Source organism: Pelodiscus sinensis, chromosome 19 (assembly GCF_049634645.1).
Source record: "Pelodiscus sinensis isolate JC-2024 chromosome 19, ASM4963464v1, whole genome shotgun sequence".
Lineage (NCBI taxonomy): Eukaryota > Metazoa > Chordata > Testudines > Trionychidae > Pelodiscus > Pelodiscus sinensis.
Genome location: NC_134729.1, coordinates 9,912,709 through 9,931,619, shown reverse-complemented (window position 1 = coordinate 9,931,619; position 18,911 = coordinate 9,912,709). Strand labels below are relative to the sequence as shown.

The following is an 18,911-nucleotide window of genomic DNA, read 5'->3' as shown; positions in this document are numbered from 1 at the left end:
GTGTCCGGAGAAACCAGCAGCACCCCAGCTGCTCTACCACAGGTGTCCAGAGAAAAGCCTGGTCTGCTGGGGGAGGGGGGGGGCGCACTAGCTGCGCACCCCCTCTCCCCCCCAGCAGGCCAGGGAGACGCGGGCGGCGGGACCGAGACGCGCCGCGGTCCCGCCGCCCGGGTCCTCCGCGGCTTTGCTCCCCGTTTCCCTGGTCTGCTGGGGGGAGCTGGCGGCTACCCCCCCAGCAGACCAGGGAGACACGGAGCAGCTTTTCTCGCCCCGGAGGACACGGGCGGCAGGACCGTGGCGCATCTGGGCGTCCCGCCGCTCCTGTCCTCCGGGGCGAGAAAAGCCCTGTTCGTAACTGCGGATCCGACATAAGTCGGATCCGCGTAACTCGGGGACTGCCTGTATTTGAGTTAGGGACCTGAGCAATGCTGGGTAAATCTTCTAGTTCTGCTGTAAACCTGAAAGTCACTATCTGCAAATGGATGCGCTAGTGGCCACTGTGAGTTTTTTCTGACTTGCTGAGCTCAAGGAGAAGGTAGAAAACAGGCAATCAAATGGGCTGAAATAACAATGTCAAATCATTCCTCGAAGTAAAGTGTGAACATTTCCAAGAGCTGTTGAGCAAGGAGAGAAGAGAGTAGAAAATTGGTTTCTTTGGATCCGAGATTCAGTGCGGCATTTGATGAAACTTGCTATTGCAATGGGTGAGCTTGACCCTGAAGCAAGGAATTTTGGAGGCCGCTATTATCGAGATGCAGCACCAGGGATTGTGTAAGTCCCTGCTCCCTTTGTTCACAAGTGATTATAGTTTGCCATTTGGGACAGGATGAAGATCAGTGGGTGATTATGACATAACAATTTTTGAATGGCAGACCATCTCCTTTTGTGCTAATAACACTGCCTTGACCTACAGCACAAATTGAGCAGTTGAAAGAAATGACTGAAGCAGCTTGCCCTGGATACATGCTTTCTAATGGATAGAAAGTGGCAGGTCTGTTACTAGACCCTGTGAGTGAAGAAACTGGGCAGGGGAGATGAAAGGCGGCTCTTTAAAAAAGGTTGTGAACACTTCTCCCACAAACGTTTATGCTCCTTCTAGGCATGGAATATCCCCTCCAAAATAGTCTACAAATCCGGTTTTGCTTTAGATCCCTCGTTGAGCTCCAGGGATGCCCACAGGAAAATGCCAGCTCAGAGGTTCAAGCTGCTCAACTTGCTTAGTTTTACAAAGAGAAGGTTAAGGGATGACTTGATCATAGGCTGTAAGTACTTACATTGGGAACAGGTATTTGACAAACAGCTCTTCAGTGTAACAGATAAGGGTAGATCCTACTTAAGGTGTAGATTTTTTTTTTCAACAGTAAGGGAACAATTTACCAAGGGCAGTGGTGGAGTCTCTATCAATTTTTCTTTTTTTAATTCCATCTTTGCAGACACTGAGAGAAGTACAACGTGACCATTTATTCCTGTCCATAGCTTGCTGTTCCCATAAGCCAAGCCTGATCATGGCCCTGACCAAGGACATCCTGCCGTCTAGTGAAGGCCTTGACAGCTAGGTCAGGAACTGACCTTGCTTGGGTTTTCATTATATTTTTGTTCCATTTCTTTTCTCTCTCTCTCTTTTTTTTTAATGTTTTCCATGATTGGCAGTTTTAAAATCCTATTGGATGCTTTTTTTTTTAAAAAAAAGGATCAGTTCTTCTTCAAAAGGAATTATTTGGGGGATGCCTGTGGCCTATGCCATACAGGAGGTCAGATTGCACAGTAATGCACATGATCAAAGTGGTGCTTTCCAGCCTTGGAACCAGAAGAGAGAAAGCCAGCGGTGATTTTTGCTCTTGATTTATATATTTCTTATTTACATATACAAGAAATCAAACCAATGTAGAGCTGTCCAGCTGTGTCCACATCTGGCCTAAGTTAATCCTTATTCTTATTCCTACTTTTTGATCTTGTGATTTGTGGTACTGCCTACCATGAGAATCATAGGCCTGCCCCTCCTCCCAAGCAGGAGATTGGCATAAACTTGAGATTTGGGGGGGAAAAAATATGTTGTGGTCTCTCATTTTCCTTGAGTTTCTTGAACTGTTGGGGGAGGAGGGTCACTTTTTCAGTCCCCCTCCCTCCAGAACTTAGTTTATTTTCTAAAAATAGAAGAGGAGACTCCTGAAAACACGTGACTCCAGGAGCGGGGCCTGAAGGACCAGTGCAGAGCAGGTACATGGGTTGCAAGGCTCCGTTTGTGGCATCATGGACTATAAGCTTTTTGGGGTCAGAGTCTAGTTTTGCATCCTTAGTGCAGCATCCTGCAGAATGGGATCTGAAAGCTGAGTGAGAGCTAGATGCTACTATAATCTAGTGGTAACAATAGTTGCTCTGCTGCAGCTCAAACAAGCATGTCAGTTTCACTGTGTGGGCGTAGCAAAGGCTAAGGTGGGCTGTTTGCACTAACCAGAAAGAGCTGCGGACACTCACTTCCTTGTTTGAAAGTGTATTCACATCCACTCGGCGAACCACCGAGAAATCACCATCCCAGTAGCCCCAGAGGAGGGGGCTGTATTATGTCTGTAGTTCACAGTCAGATGTATCCCCTCCCCCACCAGTGCTGCAAACTAAACCTGGATTCTGAGCAAGGATGTTAAGAGACGGGTAATTGGCTAATCATGTAGTCAATAGAATTTTTATCGACTACATGATTAGTTGATAAGGGAAGGCGCTTGGTCCCGGCTTATGCCGGGTCCAGGAGCTACCCCCACTGCGTCTCTGCAGTTTAAATATACTAAGAGCTGGGCTGCCTGCTGGTCCAGCTTTTGGTACCCCTGCTGCAGCTCTGCAGTTTAAATGTAGGTCCCAGGCCTGGCATGAGCTGGGACTGAACTGGGCTGCTTTCCTGGCTGGAGCAGCCCCTGTCCATGGCTGCCTGGGCTGGCTGTGGACAGGGCTTCACTCCCCCCCCCCTCCCACTCTGCCCAGCACTGGCTCCTGCTCCCCCCGCCCTTGCTGCTTCTGGTAGAGGCAGCAAGGTGGGGGAGGGCATTGTGAGTAGTCCACTCAACTACCCGATAAGCCTAGGTACTACTCACTTACATCTTTAGTTGTGAGGATAATCATGGATCCATTCCTTGGGCATCCTCTCTAGATATGCAATCCAGTGACTCCTGGTGGTTCCTGTCTGAGATGGATTGCCTCTGTGGTGCCCCCTCTAATTGGGGTACCACTGAACCCTCTGTCCCACTAGCCTGGGCTCCCTCTCACTGTGCTGCTGTGAGAAGCTGCAGACACACGCCCCATCTTACACTCCCACCAACATTCACACAGATAGGGAACATACCCAGCTGCGTTTACATGCAGGCCTCTGATCCGCCACTGCATGTGAGCCAGCAATAGAGAGGCTGCAGCCAAAATAATCACCAACTTCCCAGTCTAAGACCCCAGAGCAGTACTGTTCTGCTCTGGTCCAGACTCCAGCCAATGTGAATTTATTATCCAGCCCACCTCTCTTTGTAGAGAAGAAATGCAACAGCCCCTCTGAGCTGCGGTTCCCACACGCTTCACTCAAATCAGATTACACAGTAAATATACAGAAACACAAACAAAGCTTAATGTACTAGAAAGCTAGGATTTGAATTAATTCTCTTACCCTGACAGATGATACAAACAGGCTGCAGATTCTTGAGGCACAAGCTACACTTGCTTAGCAGTTTGGAATCCCCAGGTGTTTCATACACAGGCTAGAAATGTGTTTAACACGGGCCCAGCACTTTCTCCCGTTCAGTCTTTTCCTTGGGTATTTCCAGAGCAAGGAACAACAGATGATGTCAGTTCCTGCCTACAGGCTGGCCAAAAACGCCCACAGGAAGGTTACAATAGTCTACAGTCCATTGTCTTTGCTGATAGGCCATCAGCCCCCTCTGGCTGCTTCATTGTACCTGAGAGGCTGGCTGTGGGTGGTTCCAGAGTAGGGCCATTTGAAATAGACTCGTAGACAATATTTATAACTTCTGATACAAAAATGATACATGCATACAAATAAGGGAATCATATTCAGCAAATCATAACTTTTCCAACGACACCTCACAGGACCATCTTGTACAAAACACATCATAATTATGCCATAATCATGCCATAATCCTATCTTAATGTCCCTCTGAAGAATATGGGATGCAGTGTTACATTGTCCCCTTAGCATGTTTTCCCAGGCAAAACTGATTGGGACTTAAACAATCCAGAGTGATGCACGAGAAGGAAGAGAATCCAGCTCTCCCTAGGGTCTAGGAGGCGTTGAAAGCAGGAAAATCTATTTTAGTTATTTCAGTCACCAGATCGAACTCCAGCGCATACCCAGAAACAGACCTGCAGAGTAAGAGAAATTGCTTTTCAGAGCAGAACTGTGCTTTGTGCCTACGTGTGCATCTGCTACCAATTTGGGATCTCCTACAGTTCTCTGGATATTATTTTGATCTTTTTACAAGGCGCTTGCTGAGCTGGGAAGTGAAAGGTGATGTGAGGTGGGGGAGGCCATGTCTTTTCAGATTGGGGGAAGGGTGGAAAAGTCAGGCATCGAAAGCCTTCTGGGGTTGTAATTACAGCAAATGATTTGACAGATGCCTGCCTACATCTGTGGGAGAGAAACTCAAGCAAAATTTCCTGACCTGATGAATTCAGGGATGAGCTATTGTCTCTTAATCCTGTCTGGCAACTGTACCACGTTAAGCAGCCAGGATCAAAAATGAAGCTAGACGAATTCAGACTGGCAATAAGGGGCACATTTTACACAACAAGAGTAGTTAACCATTGGAACAGTTTACCAAGGGTTGGCGTAAAGTCTCCATTGCTGGTGGTTTTTAAAACAAGTTCGGGTGGCTTTCTAAAAGATCTGCACTGAATTATTTGGGGGTATTTCTCTGACCTGTGATGTAAAGGAGGCCAGACCAAATGATCACAGCGGTCCCTTCTGGCCTGGGAATCTGCGCAATCTCAGCTGTTCTTTGTGTAAGTAGAATGTTAGTACTCTGTGAAATCGGTGCAGCTCATGTTAAGTGGGTTGGACACTGGCTAATTGCTAGCTCTCCAAAAATAATTGGTAAGGGGGAGTGGTCATCCAGTGGGGTGTTTGTGGTGGAGACCAATAGGAATCTGTTCTTGGACCAATGCTATTCAGTGTATTTATCAGTGATCCAGAAGAAAATATGAAATGTGTGTAGGAAATGTGCAGCTGACGCAGAGTTTGGTTTAATGGTGAGTAAGGACAGGTCAGTTATACAAAGGACTTGGGATTGCTCGGTGAGCTGGACTCGTTGGAGCAGCACATGTTCTTAGTGCAGCCCAATGGAAGATCTGCATCTAGGAACAAAGAATGTTGGTCGTCGTCATGGGATGGGGGCCGGTCTCCAGGAGAGCAGCAAACCAGGTCAGTCCTGGGTGGGAGACACAAAAGGACTCTGAGTCATGGGAAATGATCAGCTGAACACAAGCTCTTTGTGATGCTGTGGCTTAGAGCTGTTGCGATCCTTAGCTTTACAAGTAGGAGACTATCAAGTAGGAGGAGGGAGATGGTGTTACCTCTGTAAATGGCATCAGTGAGATCTCACCAGATACCGCTTCCAGCTCAAGTGTCCACAGCCCAGAAAGGCTGCTGAAAACTGGAAAGGGTTGGGAAGAGGGTCTGGAAGAGATGTGAGGTGTCTTCTAGGTTGTCAGAAAGGTTAGGAGTTGGCTTGACCATGGTGTGGAAGTGGATATAAGAGCTGATAATGGAGTGCTTTTTGACAGACTAAAGGCATCACTTGATCCAACGATAGAGATTCAGACTAGGAATAAGGTGCAGAGGAATTAACAGTTGGAACAGTTTACCAAAGGCCATTGTGGGTTCTCTGTCACTGGCTGTCTGTAATTCCGAGATTCAGCATATTTCTAAAAGAACCTGCCCTGGCTTAACCAGAAGTTATTGGACGTGTTGTGGGATTGGGTGGGTGGGTGAAATGTGGCCTCTGTTGTTTGGTGGGTCAGACCAGAGCCTCACAATGGTTCCTTCTGGACTTGGAATAATCCTGCAAACTCTGTTTGGAAGGAGGTAGAATCACAAGCCTCTCTGAACTGTAAGTAGCCTGAGCATAGTGATGGGGCAGAGCTCGCCTGACCTAATGGGAAGGAGGTGACAGGTGCGGTTCAAGAAAGGAGCAGGGAGGCTGGAGCACTAGTATGGCTGAGTGGGCTACAGAGAGTTTGCTGCAGTGGAAGGAAATGGGAAGGGAACAGCTGCTGCCTGCACATTTGAGACACTTGGGGAATGGCTGCCCAGGGCTGTGAGGTACTTCACTGTATGGTGCATCCCATTTTTCACCTTGTCTGTCGCCCTCTGTTGGTTTCTCACCATTCTCCATCCCTCACCCCAGAATCAATTCGCCCCCTGCCCGGAATATGATTTGATTTCTTTTGATGACTCAATTGTTTCTGTTGTGATTTATCGTGTTGTTTTTTTTCTTCCTTTTCCCAATCCAGTTATTGTGATCACTCTAAGCCCTGCTCCCGCTCCGTCCCAACGAGCAGGTACCAAACTTTTTATCATCGCTGCTTGGATTTCCTGCATCATTTCCTTACCGCTTCCTTCAACTGCATAGAAATGCCACCTGTCTGACTTCCCTGCTGTCTGTCTTCTCCTCCTCCCCTCCCCCATCGTTCCCATATTCACCTGCTACCACCACCGTTGATCAAGCATACACGGCCATTTACACCTAGCAGCAGCATTAAGAATAGCTTGCACCACTGTGCCTGCCATCTGAGGCTTTCTAGCAGGTAAGTATGAAACACGTGGACCCTAGACTAGAGGTAGGCAGTTGTCGCCTTCACCTCACACAGCCATCTCTGGGCTGGAACGCAGCAGCCGCTGAACAGCACACACCGAGAGTGTGCTCTGAGCATTGTTAGTTAGCAAGTGAAGAAGAATCTTGTGTCCAGTTGAAACTACAGCAGGAATTTTAGGAAGGCCAAATGTAATTTTTCCATGTTGAATTTGGGCAGGACATTTGAGCTAACATGCCTTTTCTTTGAGTGCTGGGCACTACTTGATAGCCAAGAGGGGCTTTTTTGGGGGTGAAGGCTTAGATGCCATGTCGATGGCACAGCCTCAAATTAAATATGGTGGATGGCCACCGAGTAGCTTAGCACCAAAGTGGGAGGTATTTTTTAGGGATGTCAGCGTGGTGTTGACTATACAATTAACTGATAAGCCTTGGCTTATTGGTTAATCTTGTTGAATACATATACTCCCCTCTTCCCCCCTCGCCCCCTGCTTGCTGCCTCTGTATCAGAGAGAGCAAGCTGGGGGGAGCGGAGCTGGCGTCTGTAAAGAGTTGGCTTTTAAGCAGGCTCACCACAAGCACCAGATCTGCCTGCACCTACCACCACTGCCGTCTCTGATAGACGCAACAGCATGGAGGGTGCAGGGGGCAGGGTGGAGCCTCCTGATACGGATGGCAGGGGGTTCCTTGGGAGTAGGGTTGGGAGCACACTGGCTGCCGGCCCTGCCCTCAGGGACTGTCGAATAATCATGTAACTGCTAAGATTTCATGCGGTTACATGACTATTCAGTTGCATGATATCTAACAATTTTAGCATTTTTTTTAAATCTGTCTTCTACATTAAAAAACCCCATAACCTTTACATTCCTGTTTGAACCACTCAGGATCCCTGGAGGAATCTTATTGTGTGGATTAGAAATCTCCAGCTGAGATGCGGGTCCCCCCTGTGCTAGGAGCTGTATATGCCCAGGTGCAAGAGTCCCTTCCCTGAAGAATCTGTAAATGGTTGAGTGTGTAGGAAAGGAAGGGTTGTTCTCACCATTTCACAGATCACCCCGGGAGTCCCAGTCACCCCTCCATCTGTATGGGCAGCCTGTCACTCAGGAGCTGCCCTGAGAGTCTGACTCTGAGGAGTGAAATGGCCCTTCCCAATTTTTTATTGATACCATCCTGGGCTCAGGAGAGTCTTTTGTATCTCCTGAGCCAGGCAGAGCCAACCAGGTGAGTCCTGGATGGGAGACCCAAGGAGCAGCGTTAGGGCTTACTAGGGACACTCTTCCCAGCGAGTGGGTTCTGAGCACATGTGCTTTCTGCATGTCCTGTGCTGCTAGAGGGCCCCTCTTTGGGATGAATGCCATCTGGCCGTGTCCCCAGCTCTTGTGCTTCTGTCCTGAGGCTCACAGTACTGGGTGTGTTTCTCAAAGCCTCGGCTCCTGGAGTCGTGCGATTTCCTGAGCATCTCTGCTTCCTTTAAAAAAAATAAAATAAAATAAGGTTTTGGCCTTCATGGCTGCAGAGAGAAGCCGAACAACACCAATCCTAAAGGCTTGTGAATCAGAAAGCAAATAAAACGTTGAATAAAATCATGTTTATTAAAAATCACTTTTAAGCTAGTCTCACGTTTTTGAGAACAGAGTCATGATATTTGAACACTGGGCCTTGGGCACACAGAAGGGAGTTTATAGCTTTTCAGATCTCACTGTGCTTTCTGAGATTTGCTGACATCCAGTCTGCCTTAATTCCCCTGGCTGTTGGCCTTTGGGGACAAGATTCTTCACTTTCTGCCAGAAGCTGCTGCATTCCACCCCGGAGTCAGCCGTGTTTGTTAGTGAAACAATCCCAACAGCAGCTTGTTTTGTGGTGGCTTTGCCTTGCTGGGCACTGTTAAGCAGCTATTGTGCTGCCTCCCAAAGTCAGTTGTGTCTGAGAGTGGCGAGTGAAGCAATCCCTGGAGTTGGGTTTGTTTTACAGCTGGTTAACCAGTGTTCTGGTAGCCTTCAAAATGAAACGTCCATTGATCATCTGACTGTTTTTTTCCCCTCTTTAGTTCTTACATCTCAAATTGTAACACTATGCTGCTAGACTTTGCAGGTATACTCTGTGGAATTTCCCAGTCAGCCAGCTATGAAATTGTATTTATTTTTTATTTAAAAATTGTAATTGTCTTTTTTCTAGGCCAGAAAAATAATATAGTGTTCATTGCATCCCAATCTTGAGCATATGGCATTGAACTGCCCACTCCAGAAACAGCGCTATGAGCACATGATTTCACTGCAGCAGTCAGAAATTCAGATGCCCTGGTGATTCCCACCAGCATTTCGCAGCTTTCTGTTGATGACTGCCCTGACTTTGACCCATCCTCTTTGAGGCATCTCCATAGAAAATATCATTTGTCCTCATTCTGGCAGCTGACTGGCAATCCAGGCACCTAGATCTGTTCCTGGCTCAGCTCCTGGCCTCTGGGTGTCCTTAGCTAACTCACTCGCCTCCCTGTGCCTCTCTTTTCCTAAAGTCCTAGGGCTGGAAGAGCTTTTCCCAGCTCACAAATGGAGGTAACCCAGCCTCCTTTGGTAGATAGAGGATCTCAAAGCACTTTAGAGTTGATATTTATCTATCAACTATTTATTATTTATACAGTTATCCGTCTGTTCTGCTTTAGAAAGTTCCCTGTGCTACCAAGGTGCTCAGTAGACATGCAGATGGGCCTTTTTTAAAACCTAAGTGATGGAAACAGAAACCAGGAATCCTGACTCCCAATGGCCTGCCCTAACCATTAGGCCACTTTCTCCCTCCCCTTCCCCCCAGCTGGGAATCAGAGTTCCTAGCTCCAGAGCCTTAGACCATGGTAAGACTGAGTCTCACATGATCCTTTAAAATCCACACCTCTTCACGATTCATGTTGCTCTTTGCCGTGAGGAGCAATGCCATGTGCTTCATGCCCCGTGAGAGTCGTGTCAAACCCACCGTGTTCACTGTTTAAGGGGAAACTGAAAAGCTTTTCAGTCTGCCAGGGCCAGTATTCATAAGACTGTTGCAGGAAAAACACAGAGGCATCATGTGCCCTTAGGACAGGGAAAGAGCTTAATTTCCGGTAACGGCGGCACAATGACCCTGGTCGCAGGAAATGTGGTTTGGACGCTGCCACTGTGATGGGGCACATTCAGAGAAGACCCCTTGGGATTGTAGCCCACAGTGCTGATCATGCCACTGACACCTGCCTACTGACTCTCTGGGACTCCCCACCACTCTGGCCTGCTGGGCCCAATCCTCTGGTCTCCCCCTGCCAAACCACAGAGTTGGGGGTTACAGCCCCCCTGCAGAGCAGTGCAGACACTGAACCACTTCGTCTCTGGGGAGACGCAGTTCTAGGGCACAACACCCAGGAAGCCAACCCCCCCAAAAGGGATCAAAGTCCCAAATAAATCCTGGTTCTTGGCAGGTCTAAGAACCTAAACTTTTAACAGCTGCTGTGTGGTGACAAATTCAGAATGACATTCCCCACCCTCTCACTGAGAAAAAGAAAAAAACTAATAACATCTAAACACAAACCAATCAGAAACATGAGCAGTTCTGACTCTGAAAACAACTGCCGAGATTCCCCTTTGCTACTGACTTGATACCCAGCCCCTTAGGTAGATTTATCGGCAGCATATTTGTGCTTTAAGTTGTCACTGATTTGGTGGGAAGCGTCCATTTTTAGAAAGCTTTACTGCTCACTTTCAAATCCAAGATATGTTAGTGTTGTTTATTTTAGCTGGGAATTAGGCAGCTGTTGAAATTCAGTGGAATATGGATCCCATTTATCTTGGGATTCCTGTAAAATTCCACCCTATTTTTATTATTCTAGTACCTGCGGGCCCCAGCAGAGGCCCAGGGTGTGCTGTCGAAACGCAGAGGCAGAGAAAGTGCTTTCCCCGAAGAGCTAACAAACGGGAAACAGGCACAGGGACTTTGGCCCCCTCGCATTTTCCATCCAAAGATCTCAGCATGGTTCATAAGCATTCCTCCATTTAACCCTCTCCAGCCCCTGCGGGAAGCAAGTGATGGATGTGTTTGGATTGCTTCACCCAGCATTGAAATCCTGCCACTTCTGGGGTAGAACACTGCAGCATTTTGACAGCAAAATAGTTTGCAGACAGAAATTACACTATTGTATCCAATTGAAAATTCAAGTGGAGGATTTTTAAGTGGTCGTCTGCAACTACTCGAGTGGAAATGTTGCTGGGGGACAGACTGAGTGTGGGGCGAGGATTTTCACAACTGATTGGAATTCCAGATTAAACTGAAGATGTAGCCATAATTAAAGGCATCTTAACCCTTTCCTCTCCTCTGACCTTGGGTTCACCTATACTTAAATCATTACATCAATACAGTAGTGGGTTTTTCATACCCCAGAGAGTTGTGGCTATGTCGGTTAAGTTCCCCCATCTACACTTGCCCTTGTAGACACACCTTTAGTTCCCATGAGTTAGGCTTCGGGTAGAAAATGGTGGTGTGAGAAGTAGAGAGACGATTGTTTATTTTTTCTGTTCTCTACTGGCTCTCATTTGATTGGATGCCTTCAGCTGCACTGTAAGGTCAGGTCAGATTATCCAGGGACCCAGTCCTAGGAGGCGCTGCCATGAGTGTTAAGCTGTGCCAGCTGGCATGGCTTTATTTGTGCCCAGACTGCTAATTCTGCTAGGGATGCAGCTCTGCCTGCTGCCATGTTCCTGAAATTGCTGAAGTCCATGGGCACAATATGCACAATACATACTCCCACACCACTTTTCCCTTGGCTTGAACCAGGTGGGGACTTCCCCATCACCTTCATGGCACCAATGCTGCTGTAGAGACATAACCGCTGCTCCCGGCTTGGCAGGTATCAGTTGCTTCTAGTAGAGGCCTCTTGAGGTGCAGTTGTAGTCCTGGTGAGATAACCAGGCCCATGCTGATCTGATCTCTCTCTAGCCTCCTTCCATCAGAGACAGGTGCAGCTTTTCTGGTAGTTATTTTTAATGTCGTCTTTTACTCCTTGCTTGACTTCAGTTTTCTTTCTCTGCAGGTTTTTCTTTCATTCCCTTTGCCAGTTCCTTCCTTTTCATGTTGATCTTAAGGTCTAGGAACTCTCAGATGGAGGGGGCCCTGGCACTGGGTGCAGGCATCCCCCAGCACTGAATGAATGAGGTGTACCAACAGTCTTCATTACAGTAAAATTCCATTAGTCCGGCATCCAATGCTCCGGGACTCCTGATGGTCCGGCACCATCAGGAACCTGGAAGTGCTGGGGCAGCCGGACAGGCTTCCCCCATTCAGCTGCTGCTGAAACTGACCAGCAGCTGAATCGGGGAAGCCGGGAGCAGAGCAGCTGGGGTGCTGCCGGGTTGGTCTCGTAGCGCTGCCCCTTGGGGCTGCGGGACCAACCCGGCAGCACCCCAGCTGCTCTTGGGGACGCCTGGGACAGAGCAGCTGGAGTGCTGCCGGGTTGGTCCTGCAGCGCCAAAGGACTGCGCTGCGGGACCAACCCGGCAGGACCCCAGCTGTTCTGCCCCAGGGGTCCCCGATTCAGCCGCTGCTGAAACAGATCAGCGGCTGATTCCAGGAAGCCCGGGGCAGAGCTGCCCCGGGCTTCCTGGAATCAGCCGCTGATCTGTTTCAGCAGCGGCTGAATCGGGGACCCCTGGGGCAGAGCAGCTGGGGTCCTGCTGGGTTGGTCCCACAGCCCCGAGGGGCGGCACTACGGGACCAACCAGGCAGTACCCCAGCTGCTCTGTCCCAGGCGTCCCCAAGAGCAGCTGGAGTGCTGCTGGATTGGTGCCGTAGCGCCGCCCCTCGGCACTGCGGGACCAAACCGGCAGCACTCCAGCTGCTCTATTGCAGGCATCCCCAATTCAGCTGCTGCTGAAACTGACCAGCAGCGGCTGAATCAGGGACGCCTGGGGCAGAGCCGGACTATCCTAAGGGGGGGCTATGAGGGGTCTGGGGTGGCATCCCCTCCCACCCCACTCCAGACCCCTCATAGCCCCCCCCTTCTGATAGTCCGGCATATCTGATAATCCGGCACCCCCTGGGTCCTAAAGGTGCCGGATTATCGGAAGTTTACTGTAGTTAAAATCCTTGAAAACTAGCCAGCATCTCTCTCTGGCTCATAAACCCTCATAATTGGCAATGGGTGCAGAAACAGCCTGATTTCCAAGGAAATTCATGGCAGATTATTCAGGACTGGAACCAGATCACTGACCAAGTCGATCAGGAGAGCACCTGACTCTAGAATGGTAGCAGTGGAGGTGGGCTGTGAATCCACCATCATCTCCTCCATTCCAATTGAGTAGTGAGGGATCCTGGCCAAAATCTTCCCAAGTGGCTGGTAATTTAGGGTGACTCCAGTTTTGGAGGGGGGGTGGGGCTTGGAGAAGGAAAAGCAAACCAAGTCACCTTAAAAGGATCTGCAGTTTTTTTCACAGAAGGCTGAACCCTGCCCTCCCTTAAAATTTCACCCCCGTTAAGGGTCTCTGGACCCTCCCAGTGGCTAAGGACCCTCCCACTGAAAGCCAATGGTAGGATAAAGCTCAGTGTAGTCTCCACTCACTCCTCAGTCAGCCAATGAATGAGGAGCTCTCCCCGCACTCGCTAGAAAGTTGGTTGGTGGGTGAGAACTCCCTCAGCCATAAACATAATGGGGCCAGAAACATGGGATTCCCACTTAGTGCTCTCCTTGTCTTCCCTGCCTGCCAGGAAATGAAAGGGCCCCATTTGTGAGTGTTATAAGCCTGACTATTGTGAGGAACTGCCTCAGACTCCCTAGGGACGGACACACAGGTTAATTCCCCCCCCCCTTGCCTAGTGCAGGATTGTTCCTTACAGGGCACTTGGGCAACCTGGTTTCGAACACCCCAAGCAGAGATTTGTGAGTGAGGACACAGGAGACACCATTCCACATTGAATAGGTCAGACAGTCAGCAATCATTCTCTCCAGCAGCCTAAACTCCCTTTTGCTACTTTTCATCCTGTTGGTTTCCCTGGCCATGCCCTGTGCTGCTTTACCAGTGCTGGGATTTTGCCCTGATGCTGCAAGCCTCGGATGGTCTGGACACAGCTTCACCTCGGTTCACGCTGTACTCGTGCAAACCACGGCTTTGCCAACCTATGCCAGTGGCAGGCCTGGGACAAATAGATGAGACCTCAGCCATCATCCGAATGCCCAAGGCTACATCTATACTGTAGCGCTAATTTGGGATACCAGAGGTATCCCGAAACAGCTATCCCGTGTCTTAACAGCAAGCCCGTTGTTTTAAAGTAGAACAGGCTCGCTATTCCGACATCCCTGTAAACCTCGTTCCGCAAGGACTAAGGGATGTTTCGGAATAGTGGGTTATTTTGAAATGTGGCGCTGTGTAGACTGTCAAATTACAAAATAAGCTATTTTGAAATTGACTTGAAATAAGCTATGGAATTTACATAGCTTATTTCAAGCAACGGGTGCAGCATAGATGCACCCCAAGTGACCAGGGGTGCATCTCCCTCACCTGCCTCTCTAACATCCATTCTCACCTAGGGACTGTCCGGTTGGAGCAGTATCCAGCACCCATCCTGTGCTTTGGGCACTTAGCCTGGCCCATGGTCAATTTCCGCAGGTCTGGGAGTCACCCGCAGCCCAAGCCGTGTGCAGATGCACACCCCCACACAGTCTACTCTATAAAGCCGTTGCTGGAAGGGTGTTTTTTTTCACACCCTTGACCCACATTGCTATGCCAGTGTAAGTTTTAAGTTTAGACTAGGCACAATGGTGGCTTTTCTCTCTGCCCTCCTCTCCCCTACATACCCTCTTGGTTTTATGTTCACTGGCAGCCTTTCTGCACCCCTTCTGCCTCCTTCCTCTTTCACCCCCACCCTCTCACACCACTCCCCTTTAACGTAACCCCTCGGCGCATACACTGGAGTGGCTGACCTCTGCCTGCAGCATGTTTCCCCTCCTTGCCTTGTTGGTTCTCCATGTGACAAGCTGGGGAGCGGTTAGATTGCATGCCCCAACAGTAGCGTAGCATGCAGGCTTCTGGAATGGAGAGCATGAGCAAGGCGCGTGCTGTCGAAATGGAGTTGGGGGTAGGGGCTGGTCGGAAGCATCTACTCCCAAATCCTGGGGAGTAGGGAGGCTGAAGCAATGTGGGTGGAGTTTGGGTCGGGATTGGTCTTGCACGCTGAACCACTTTGTGAAGAGATACAGGTACTAAAACCTGTGCCGCCAGAGATCAGAATTACAGACTCGAGCTCAACTGCCAGACATGGGCTGGGTGAGCTTGTCTGGCCTGTGTCATGTGGCTGGTCAGCCTGGATGATCGGTGTCCCTTTCTGTGGGAGATCCCGTAGCCAGCCCTTGCCCTTGTTTTAACTCAGGTGACTCATTGAGGAAAAAGCCCAACTGCTCAGTGCATCCTGCTGGTTTTTTCTCTCCATCACAGTCGCTCCAGTTTGTTAGCAGAGCAGGAGTGTGGGCTGCCACTCCTCCTTCCCCAGTTCCTATCCCCAAGCCCTGCTTGCCTCTGCAGTCACAAGGAATGTGTCACTGGGGGTGTGGCGCTCTGAGTCAGAGTGATCCCCGCTCTTTGCTCCCTAGAGCCCCATGACACACACACCTTAGCCTGTTGTCCTTGCTCATTTTAATCCTGAGTGTGTGTGCAGGAATCCCCTTGGATAATATGGGCTCCCATACTCCAGTCACACAGCCCTGTGGGAGAGGAGTCATAAGAATGGCCATATGGGGTCAGTCTAAAGGCCCATCTAGTCAGTATCCTGTTTTCCAGCAGTGGCCAATGGCAGGTGCCCCCAGAGGGAATGAACAGAACAGGGAATCATCAAGTGATTCCCTCCCTTGTCACCCATTTCCAGCTTCTGACAAAGGCTAGGGACACCATCCCTGCCCATCCTGGCTAACCGCCACTATTCTCCATAAATTTAACTAGCTCTTTTTGAATCCTGTTAAAGTCCAGGCCTTCACAACATCCTCTAGCAAGGAGTTCCACAGGTTGACTACATTGCACGAAGGAGTACTTCCTTTGGCAGGAAACAAAGGAGGGCGGGAGATAAATTTGCTGAATTTCCCAAGGAGTTTAGGAGCACAAGCCTCACAAAAAGTAAAGTGGGAGCTATACTCTTGAATTCCTTGGGCACTTCCAAAAGTCTGTCCCAGAATCCCTAATAACCAGGTGAGTCCTTGGAGCCTGGATTGGAAACCCTCTTTGTGTGGCTAGAGGGCTTGGCTCCATTTTATTTGGAACTTGCCTGCTAAGGGCCAGATCCTGCATTGTGAGAGTGACACCAACCCTGCTGAGCCCACTGGAAGCGGAGGGCACTCGGCAACTGCTGAGAGGATCGGGCCCCTGGGGCAGAATTCTCCTCTCCTAGCTGCACAGCAGCACTTGGTGTCTGTGGGCAATTCCCACTGCTGTGTGTGGAGGGGGCGCACAGTGCCAGGCTCCAGCTGAAGAGACTTAGTGGTCCATATTGGCATATTAGTTGGGATAGCTCTATCAATTCCAGGGGCAGTACCCTGTTTGTCTGGGCCAGGTTCCACCAGCTGGCCCACTGCTTTTAGTGGTGTGACACCAGCTTGGAAGCTGGTCCTATTGATTTCAGTGGAGTGACACTGTTTTACACCAGCTGGGAACTTGGCCCCATTAACTCCTGTAGGTTGAGACTCCTTACACCGGTTGGGATTCTGGCCATACTGATCCCAGGGGAGAGATACCAGTTTGTACCAGCTGGAGACCTGGAGTGACTGACACCAGTGGAAAGATGCCAGTTTACGTCTGCTGGGGACCTGGCCTCATGGACTCCAGGGAAGAGATGCTAATTTACACCAGCTGGGGTCTGGACACTTGTCTACAGTTTGGTAGTGGAGACCCACCTCAAGCAAATATTGCTGCCTGCAGAGCACTGTGACCCCAGTCCCGTCTCCATTTGAATCCCAGGCAGAATGATTCCAAGGAGGCAGGACCAAACCGTTCGCTGTTAACCTGACTGAGTGAGTTTGGGCCCTAGAAAGTCTGCAGGGAACTTTGTGTTTTGTGGGAAAAACTGGCGTTACCAGCTGAGGCTGACCAGCTGCTTTCACCAGAGTTTCCTTTTCCTTAAAGTGTAAAGTTCAGGTTTGATACCCAGTTGTGCTGAATGACATTTGTGTTGTGCATCAGGTTGGGCTCGTTGATCATTAACAGCCCTGTCTGGCCTTAAAACCGTCCCCGTGTCTGACTGACTGAAGCACAGCAGCCTTGTGATCTTAGCTCACAACCAGAAAGTGAAACTGACTTAAGATAAAAGGAAACTGGCCCAGTTTCACTGTCCTTGGGACACCAGAAGGAGCATAGGCTGAATGGTGAAAAGTAAAATGAGACGGAAACATTCTTTGTTCTAATCAGTGGTGTGTTAGCAACTGTCCAAGGGGTATTGGCCCTTTTTAGAAGGGGCCTGTCCCATTGCACCTGCACTGATACCTGCTTCCCAGCTGGGTTTAAAGCAAACACCTGGCTGTTCTGAACACAGGTGAGTGTTGGCAGATGCCTACAGACACTGCGGACAGTCAAGGTTCCTGCATGGCTCTGTTATAAGGCCCCAGTTCCTCCCTTTGTGCCCAGTTCACAGCAAGTGTCAGTCCAGGTGCACTGGGCCTCCCCTCTTGAAGAAGCCCATCAGCTTGTGACAATAACACGTGGGAGGGACCCGTGTCTTCTAGGAAGTCAAACTAGATGTCACATTGGTCCCTTATGACCTTAAAATCATGTGCCTTTAAGGACTATTGCGTCCTGTAGCAGCTCAGTCTCAGAGGGTGCTGAGAACTCCATGGGCTTTGCTAGATGAGATCCAAAGAGCTCAGTGCCGGGCGGGAAATAGTTTTCTCGTCATGGGAGAGTTTTCAGGATTTTGTTTTTTTTCACTGTTCCAAAGCAGGCTGGAAAGTCAAAACCTGATAAATTGTCACACATTTTCCGTGATCCTGGGGAAACAGTTTGGTTTGTGTTAACCGACATGTTTTCATCACGTCAAAATGCTTGATTTTTATTTTATAATTTTAAAATCTTTTTTGTAGTATAAAAAGGTAGATTTTTTTTTTCCCCCAGAGATGTTTCGTTAACACCAAACTTTTCCCACGGACTCTTTGACGACCGAATGCTTTGCGAGAAAATTCTCAACAAGCTCCTCGGAGGCAGGATCAGGCTTAGTGGGTCTCTCCTGGGTTGTAACCGTACTCACTATAGTGGTACCTTGCACCTTGATTGTGAATAGGACGTGGATTTATGGAGCATGTTCTCCCTCCCCCTCGAAAAAGATGACCAGTTATTAAAGAAGAAAGAATACAGCCTGTTATGGAAAAAGAAAATCGGGTAGAGACACAAATGTAGGGCTCTGGATACTGCCCTGCTTAGAAAAATGGGTGTCGGATTCTCTACATTGTCCCTGGTTGTGTCTTTTTTCAGGGATGCTGATCATGCAGGGTCCAGTACAGCCAGGTTGCATGTATCAGGAGGAAGCCCACCTCTATGTTAATGCATACTGCTCCTGTTCCCTTTCCAAACCCAGCCGTGGAGCGCATGCCATTGAAACTGACCCTGGAATTGCTCTGTAGCACAGCTATTCCTTGAGCAAATCCAGAAGTTTGGAGGAGGCTGTGAAACCAGATTACTCAGAGTGCCTCAAATGTGCTAAAACCCCATTAAAAGACATAGCAGTGGAATGTTTTGGTTTTCATCATGCCCTGATTCCTGAGGGATTTGTGCCAGCAGCTTCCTCTTGTGTTTCCTTTATAACCAATGGGCTTAAAAGTGTTTTGCATTAATGCTTTTGGCAAACATCCAGATTGCCTCCCTTGGAGCTGGGTTATAGGGTTGTGTTATCCTTATTTTGCTGATGGGTAACCGAGCCACCGATTCTGCAGTCTACCCAAAGCCATGCAGTCAGGCCAACTCTCAGAACTGGCTGGTGGTTTTGGGTGCTGACTTGGAGATGACTTAGGTTGAGGTAGGTGAGGGTTAGTCTCATTCAGCCATGGGAACACAAGACTGGCCAGACTGGATCAGACGAAAGGTCCATCTAGCCCAGTGTCCTGTCTGCCAACAGTGGCTGATGCCAGGTGCCTCG

General features: G+C 49.2%; 1 protein-coding gene across 6 annotated transcripts in view; it reads left to right on the top strand.

The window, feature by feature from the left end:
* Positions 1–18,911, top strand: part of MAP2K7 (mitogen-activated protein kinase kinase 7) — a 65,026-nt gene that overhangs the window by 12,143 nt on the left and 33,972 nt on the right. For 3 of the 6 annotated variants that reach the window (XM_075902191.1, XM_075902187.1, XM_075902189.1), the window contains exon 2: positions 6,502–6,549. The exons of 2 other annotated variants lie outside the window; for them this stretch is intronic. In XM_075902191.1, the coding sequence (XP_075758306.1) occupies positions 6,502–6,549 (48 nt within the window). Of the gene's footprint in view, positions 1–6,501; positions 6,796–18,911 lie in introns of all 6 variants that reach the window. One more of the 6 variants, XM_075902193.1, reaches the window with a different exon arrangement.